General features: G+C 43.0%; 1 protein-coding gene across 1 annotated transcript in view; it reads right to left on the bottom strand.

The window, feature by feature from the left end:
* Positions 1 to 7803: 7803 nt before the first annotated feature.
* Positions 7804 to 8946, bottom strand: part of DNAJC17 (DnaJ heat shock protein family (Hsp40) member C17) — an 82824-nt gene continuing 81681 nt past the window's right edge. The window contains exon 12 of the mRNA XM_068130587.2: positions 7804 to 8181. Within this exon, the coding sequence (XP_067986688.1) occupies positions 8074 to 8181 (108 nt within the window). The 3' untranslated portion in view covers positions 7804 to 8073. The remainder of the gene's footprint in view (positions 8182 to 8946) is intronic.

Genomic DNA, 8946 nt, shown 5'->3' with positions numbered 1-8946 from the left:
CGCCGTCCAGAGAGAAATTAAAGACAGCCAATGGGACTGGTAGGCCATTTTGTTAATAATGAACACAAGCTTAAGTTATTTTAAAATGTATTTATTCTGAAAATCATTAAGTTCTTCAAGCATATTATAGACTGCCATTTCGTTCTCGAGATCGCCTCGCCGTACCGTCAAACATTCCAATGCATCGATCGCGTCAACACTGCGTATGCGCAAGTGGTCTAACAGGCCGATGGTCTCCCACGATCTCTTCTCCCAGTCAATCAGATTATCACAGACACTTACAACTTCATGACAAACGAGATAGGATCCAGGCCTAACTAACGAGACCACATGCAGCTCTCTAAGCCTTCTGGTTGCTTCACACGAACCCGACAAAGAAGGTCTTCGTTTCAATAAATGGCAATATCCAGCCGATTGGATTCATGACGGCACGGCACACAAAACCACTCATATCTTTGGAACGGCTGGTTGGATTTGGATAAACTACCAAATTGGATAAACTACCAAAAACTACGGGACCCTCACAGACCCGTATTTCCCGAGATAGCGCGCCGGCCCGGCAACAACAGGCGTGCGCTGTTGTAGGTACCGTTGGAAATTTGAAAAGAAAAAAAAATTGTTGACGCGCAGGGTCAAAACCGATGCGCGCGCTGACCAGAGACCGGAAATATATTTTTCTCGGCCTAAAGGGAAGAAAATAAAATGAGGCGGTGTATAGATACCGGCCTAGCCATACACTCAGGGAGCGAGGAGGGGGATAGTGTTAATGGGATATTCATCACAGCCTTTTTAAATGCCGAATTGCGAATAATAACTAGATGGTATTCATAGAATACTTACCCTGCACAGTCAACATGTTGTGAGCCAACTCTTCTGTTTTTGAACATGTTTTTTCTTTGATCCAATATGGCTGCCAGACCACGTGAGCGATGACATCATAAATTTATATTCTCTAATATAATTGTTGCACAGATCACGCTCGATATATTTCAAACTGATCAGACTAAGCGTTGTTCCTGTTGAATTATGATGTCATAATTATGGCACCAATGACGTCATCATTAACAACACCTATTCCCCATATGGAGTTCATTACAATGAGCCATGTTTCAACTTTTCCATGCAGCGGTTTTGGAGATATAGACGTGCAACATTTTTCGGTTTTTCCAAGATGGTGCCTGTACCACATGGCCTATGATGTCATGATTATCATTAGAATATTCTACATGAGGAGGCGCTCCTATGGTGAAAATTTCGTACACATCAGACCAACAGATGCTGAGAAAAAAAAATTCACAATGATCGGATGTGTTGTACTTGTCGAATTATGACGTCATAACGAAGGCACCAATGACATCATCATTAACATATCGTATTCCCCAAGGGGAGTACTTGACAATGAGCCATGTTTCAATTTTCTCCGTGGAGCGGTTTCGGAGATTGTAGAGGTGCAAATTTTAATATTTTTTCCAAGATGGCGTCTGTACCACGTGACAGATGACGTTATAATTATCATTTTAAAATTCTACAGGAGGAGCCGCATATATTCTGAAAATTTCGTGTCCATCGGTCTAACAGTTGCAGAGGATTTTTTTGTTTTATTCGTACTGATCAGATCAAGCGTTGTACTTGTCTAATTATGACGTCATAATTAAGGCACCGAAGACAACACCATCAACATATCTTATTCCCCATGGTGAGTACTTTATAATGAGCCATGTTTCAATTCTTTCCATTGAGCGGTTTGGGAGATATAGAGGCGCAGACGCCCAAAGGGGCAGATTTTTGTTTATGCCGTGAACAAACTTTGGTATATCACGGGTGGTGAAGGTTGTGGTGAAGTTTCATCAGAATCGTGTGTGTAGTTTCAGAGAAGAAAGCAAATACCTATTTTGAGGGGTCAAACCTGGACCCACTTTGACCCCCTGTAGATCCCTTTAGACTTCGATTTTCTTAGTGCCGTGAACAAACTTCGGTACATCTCGGGTGATGAAGGTTGTGGTAAAGTTTCATGGAAATAGTGTTTGTAGTTTCAGAGGAAAAAGCAAATTCCTATTTTGGGGGGTCAAACCTGGATCCACTTTGATCCCTGGTAAACCCCCTTAGACCCCGATTTTTTTATTTATGTGAACAAACTTTAGTCACAACACAACAAATATCATTTGTGCTAAGTTTGGTCACAACCCCTTCAGCAGTTTCGGAGAAGAAGTTGCAAGTGTTTACGGACTGGACGGACGACACACCATCGCATAAGCTCCCCTGAACTTCGTTCCAGGTGAGCTAAAAAGGATTTCTGGGAGAACCTGCTCATGTGGAGATAACCAGTGGCACAAATTGGCATTTGCAGTTTCGCCACGTGTGCCCTGACACAAACCTTTCCTCCTTTTTTTTTTTAATTTGCATCACAAACCTTTCTGGGAGTTGAGCCTGATGTTGGCTTCGTGGTTAGGGTGCCGGCTTGGGATCCAAGGATCCTGGGTTCGATCCCGGTTGATTGCTGAATTAATGCCAGGGGGGTTGACTCGGCCTGTCATCCTTCCGATGTCGGCAAATTGAGTACCAGTTGACTGGTAATTCACTGTGTGTCGCAAGAGGCGACTAACAGGGTTGGCGGCAGGAAGGGCATCCAGCCTTAAAACATTGCTTCAAAAAGGGGACCACGATGCCCAAAAAAGGCCAGCCCCTGCTCTGCGGGGAAAATGGCCTCTAAAGGTGGTTCACAAACCTTTCTGGGAGTTCTCTGAATCCACCGTCGTTGGTTTCATTGAAATCCGTCAATCTGTTCTCAAGTTATAGCACACCAAACAAACAGACAGACACAGTTCCTTTATAGTATAGATTAGTGTGAAAATACAGAAGTGGCATAAGCAATAGGCATGATTTTGCTTCATGTATGTAATCCGGGCTGCAGCATTGTATTGTCTATACTCTATACTCTGCCCCCAAAACAAATATTGAGCAATTTATGTAATAAATTAAGGTTTTTGTATGTAATTTCAGTTTTACCTGAGTTTTCAAGGCTGAATCTATGAAAAAAAGCAGAACAGAAGGGTTGCTATCATTTTGACAGGCTTTTCCTGCATGTATTTAAGAATAGGTCTGCTTTCACAATAACCAACAAGAAAGAGCAGTCAGATTGCAGACCCTCGCCAGGATGTGATTTTCATGGTTTTTAAGGCTTTTGTGTTGAAAAATATATGGCGGCCGAACCACGTGACCGATGACGTCATCATTTTTTTCTCCACCAATTTATCCCTAGATGACGTTCAAGAAATTTAATCTTGATCGGATGAAGTTTTGTACTTGTCGAATTATGACGTCATAATGGAGGCACCTATGCCATAATCATTAACATATTTTATTCCCCATGGAGAGTTCTTTACAATGAGCCATGTCTCAATTTTTTCTATGCAGCGCTTTCAGAGATATAGAGGTGCAAAGTATTTTGGTTTTTTCCAATTTCCATTTTGGTACCACGTGACCTATGACGTCATATTTATCATTAAAAATTCTACAGGAGGAGGCGCACCTATGGTGAAAATTTCCTGTCAATCGGACCAACGGTGGCAGAGAAAATCATATTTATTCTGTGTGGACAAACAGACAGACAAACAAACAAACAGACTCAAATGCAACACCGTCTCCTCTGGCAATGGTAATAATAATACGCCGGCCACCACACTTAATGACTAGTCAATTGTCCTGTGGTATCGCAAAATGAGTCCACACCTGTCTTAATCTGTTCTATATTTTCTTTTAACGTAATTTTTTTGTATACCGAGTCAAGGCTCATGGAAGAGCTTGAACATTGAACGAATCGTAACAGAACAGAATAAATGGAACCAAAAGCGGAGTTGAAGCAGAAGATCGAGGGAGATTTGGACAAACAATAGGTGTAGGGAGGGATGAGGACCAGGACGCCTGAGGTGGACAGGATGGACCCAAAAGCACCCTCTCAGGAAAGAAAAACTGGAACTTTGGGGTTGGGGAGGAGGGGGTTAACGAGGGTAGAAAATATCATGGTTTTGGATTGGGGATGATTTGAGATGGCGGTTAACAGCTGTCCTGAAGACTTGGAGAGAAGAACGAGATGGAAGAGAACGTGGAAGTTGGTTCCACAGGCAGGAAGAACGACGAACGAATGAGTGGAGGTGAGGCAGGGGAGCCAGCCCAGAGGGGAGAGAGCATACTCGATCAAACTGTGGATAAAGGCCTTGTAGGTTGATATGAGTTAAGGTGTGCAAAACAGGACTTTGTACGATGGAGGATGCCCAGTGGGCAGCAGGCTTTGGAGGAGAATGATGTCACGGCAGAGGGTGGTTTCATCAGCAAACAGATAAAGGGGACTTTTCAGAGGATCAGAGATATCGTTTCTGAAGATCAGGAAAAGTACAAGGCCCAGAACACTGTCTTGGGGCACTCCAGCCTTGATACGGAGAGCAGATAAAAGGATTCCATTGAGAGCCACACGTTGGCTACGAGAGTAGAGGAAATAAGGAAGCCATGTTGAATTGGCCTTGGATGCCATAGGTAGATAGTTTGGAGAGCATAGCGGGATGCCAGACTGTATCAAAAGCACGAGATATGTGTACAGAGAGAGAGAGCCATGATGTCATGTCTGACATCGAAGGCCTCCATCCATTGTTGGAAGAGTAGAAGCAGCATGTCCAAGGCAGAGTGACCTGGTCTGAATCTGAGACGAGGCTGTTGAGGATTTCAATGATGGATTTGAAGACCTTGCTGATGATTGGAAGTAAGATAATAGGTCTGTAGTTCAGGGATCAGTTTTTGCACTTTGTTACCTCTGCCTAGCTGATTAGATTTTGGTTCAGGTCCAGATGCAGATCCCACCTATCATTGGGATACAAAATGTAAACGGTTCAGCCCATGCACTCTACCGAGTGCCGTTGTAGTTTATGCAATGCAGTGACGTTGGCAGACTTTCAAGTGGATGGAAGATGCCCTAAGGCAAGTGACAGGGTGGAAAGGGCAGAGAGAGGGTGAGCAAGAGCAGCAGAACAGGTTTTTAAGATATGTGAGCTGATGCCATCTGGTTCAGTTGCAAAATTATTTATAACTAGCAACGGTACCCGCCCTACGGGTGGGGCTTCAATTGTGAGGCCCAAATGAAAAGGTAAAATATCAGAAATTGAAGGCTTTTTTTATTTTAAACGATTTATATAAACATCCGTTGAATCATATCACACGCAAATCATAAAAATCTAAACAGTATTTGTAGAATTTCAATAAAAGCCACATCACTGTTCATATCGGTAAATATTATTCCATCGCGTTTGGAAAAACTGGAAAACTGGAAAAATAAATTGGAAAAACATTATAACCTATTTTACTCCAGGGGGTCCCAGGATTACCCACCCAAAATTTGTTGCGATTGGTTCTGCCATTTTTGCGGTACCTGGGAACAGACGGACAGACAGACAGACAGACAGACAGACAGACATTTGGTGAATTATAGTAAGATCTTCCTTGCCATATCTCTCTCATAACCTGTTTTGGCTTGTCTCGTTAATTTGAGTAATCCGTTTACTCCAATGACGATGCCAATTTACCTGCAGTGTAGACAGTTTGTAGAGCTTTAGTTGTGGATTCTATGTGCCATCAGGAAGCCATTTTGTGCCATCAATGTCGACACTGGGACAAGCAAATCATCAGTCCAGGTGTTCACACAAAACGAGTCGTCATTAGCAACTGCATATTGTACTGAGATTTAATTACAAAATTGGCCGGGTAGTTGCATTATTTCTGAGGTTCGGTAGTACCACTGATAAAGGCCTTGCTCGTTATGGTAGGAATTTGGGATTTGTTCAGGGTGCCGACGATAGCTCGCCTAATCTTCGTGAAGGACAACATGGGATCTTTAAGGTCCACCAACTAATGCCGGCAGACGGGACACCCGGTTCAACGTGCACCCGAGGGGTCGGTACACACATTGATGAATCACCCTGCCTGTGAAACACCTGGATGGCAGTTTATAGGCCGACTTTGGATTAAAACCCAGGCTAGACAGATTAGACGTCAGTGTGCTTTGGTTGCGCCATCCTGTTGGACACCAAATGTGTGTGAGCGAATAAATCATCGAACAAAATACAAAAGCCATCAAGATAACTAAGGCGTTCAGTTGCTGCACATACAATAATTTCACATTCATGAGACTCATTTAATTCTTCCAAACGTCTTGGGCCAAGGAAATCATTCTGCTGTTTGATTGGAGCCAACGCTAAATGCTTGTTATGCAGTAAAACAGACTGATAACCCAAGTGGTTTCTGAGAGAGAATCACAGAAAGATTGTTGTTACAAACAGTGGTGTTTTGGAAATGTCTGCACAGGAACAAAAACAACAATCCCTCCCTCTCCCCTCCTACCCTTCACTCCTTCCCCCTCCCACCTCCTCACCCCGCTCCTTCCCCAACTCCCACACAATAAAACCGCATGTTAACAACTGGAAGACAATAGAAGTTTTGATGCCAGATCTGGTTGCCAAAATTAACATTGTACAAATTGAGATTACAAGTCCTGTTATGAACTCGCAACAATTATTAGTCATCATCAGATGAAGGAAGATTGGTGAAGATGCCGACATGGAACAAACAAACAAACATCAGGAGAAAACATTGTTTGAATGGAGTACGGGTTTAGCGAGTTGTTTGTTTGAACAGATAGCATATGTGTTACACCCAAGTACACACGATGGAAAGTCGAGGCACACTTTCGGTGTGAATGGCAAGAGCTTTCAATGTGAGACTGATATTTGTTCATTGGGAGTTGACTGACGTTATAAAATGGGAACGTGAACTTTGAACCCCTTATTCTCATAACTGTGGTGAATAGCTCCGTTTACTGATCGGTGATTCTTCTTATTATTATTCTTAACAATTATTCCCACGTTCTTGTGGGGTTCACTGGGGGAAGCTTGGCCCAAGTCTTTCACGAACTGGCTGGCCAGGCCTCACGTTCGACTAAGGCTAGGGCAGGAATTTGGAATTTGGCCTTGGTGCCGGCGATAGCTCGCCTACTCTTCCACGAAGGACAAGTTTACTTCTCAGCGGTTAAAAGATGGAAAATACGATTCTGCAGTTTAAAATGAATGAATGAAGCTGGACATGGAGACTCTATTCATAAAAAGAATAAAGTGGGTATTGGATGAAAACAATAACCACTATTTGAAGACTGTTTTTTCAAGGGTTGAAGGCTCATGGAAGATCTACTCGTACATACTGCAAGCAGACAAATAAACGATATAACACTGTACTTGACTTCAGACAAACAAATCCTCTCACCTTGGGGAAAGTGACGTCACTACCAAGGGCCCTCTCGGTACCAGTGACGCCGTCTTCATGACATCACTTTTCTCCGAACTAAGTGGGGCAATCGAGTAGAAGTTCCTTCTTCCTATCGTTCTTTGTTCATGCTCTATCATTTTTAAATGCTGGGTGTCAAGCAAGGAAGCAGCACGTACCATTTGTTTGGTACGACTCGGCCAGGATTCGAACCGCCAGCGTCTCGGACTCAGGGAGATGCTCTTCACCCTTACACCGAGTCTGTTGATTTTTTTTATCTGAAGATTTTTTTGGTGTAAAAACAATAACGATATGGATTAAGGAATGTTATTTTTTATACACAAATCAGAGAATGATCAAATCAAAATACTTACAAGCTTCAATACAAGAGGGCTGGGAAAAAAGATCGTGTTTTTTTTTCCCCAAGAATCCAACGTCCGTTCGACATTTTCAGCACTTAAAGCGATGGATGTGCTGTCAACATGAACATCAAAGGACATGGTGGAGGTTTTTTTTGATTTTATTAAATCACAAAAGCACTCCAACAAACTAAATGAAAAGGAAAATAATCTCAAAGTGCCATTAAAAAGCAAACGCAGGCCAAAGGTCTGATATAAAAATTGGAAAACCATCCATGACAAATTTTCCCACCTTTCCAAATGTAAACAAGCTCATCATGTGGAGAGGAAGCTTGAGCGTCGGACCGAGGCAACGCGTTAATCTCGCCAATGACTGCCGGTTGGGTGTTCCAAAAGGTATTTTTCAGTTGCATGACTAGTCACCATCGATATCCTCCTGCTGCATCTTCTCGATGAGACGTTGACGCTCCGCCGCTTGTCGCATCCGCATCATGACGAGGCTTTCAAAATCATTGGAGGTCACCTGGAGACCAACACGGAATGAGGAAAACACAGGCACAAGTGGTAAGAAGAGAGAAAAACAATTCATCTGTTCAGTTATCCAAGCAAACAATAAAGCATCGGGCAATCGGCAGCTGGAGGTGGATAGGCAAACCCAAGGCCTGTGGTGAATGGTTAGCGTGTCTGCTTGCCGACTTAGTGTAACACCGGGGATGAACCAAAGTCATAAATATAGAGAACAAAATACCGAGAACCATTCATGTCGAAAGGGCCTTTTGAGCTCCCCAGGGAAGTGTATCTTGGGAACGAGTCACATTCCAACCGAACGTCTGCGTCTCGTGGAGGAAAAAGTGATCCATTAAAAGTGAATCTCAAGATTTCAAAACAAAATCATCGCAAAAGAGACAATTTTTATTCTTTATAACTGCACAAGCAGAGCACGAAACAACGATATGTAAGAATGTACCTGTAAATGCATCCTTTATGGAAATGTTCATTTCCCATTGTTATGTAGACTGTGTTATGGTAGTAGTTGAACAAGGTATGGTAGTAGGTGACAGGTGCACTGGTCTGAGTGTGTCAAGCACTGCAACGCTGCTGGGTTTTTCATGCTCAACGTTTTCCCATGTGTATCAAGAATGGTCCACCAACCAAAGGACATTCAGCCAACGGCAGGGCTAGTGGTTGAAAACGGCTCATTAATGAAAGAGGCCAAAGGAGGCCGACACAAATTGTGCAGAGAAACAGAGGAGCGACAGTTAGTCAACTGACAGTCTAGTGCAATATT

This window comes from Myxine glutinosa, chromosome 11 (genome assembly GCF_964187855.1).
Source record: "Myxine glutinosa chromosome 11, kmMyxGlut1.1, whole genome shotgun sequence".
In the NCBI taxonomy this organism is placed as follows: Eukaryota; Metazoa; Chordata; class Myxini; order Myxiniformes; family Myxinidae; genus Myxine; species Myxine glutinosa.
The sequence above is the reverse complement of the archived record's forward strand: the minus strand, read 5'-3'. Positions and strand labels throughout refer to the sequence as shown.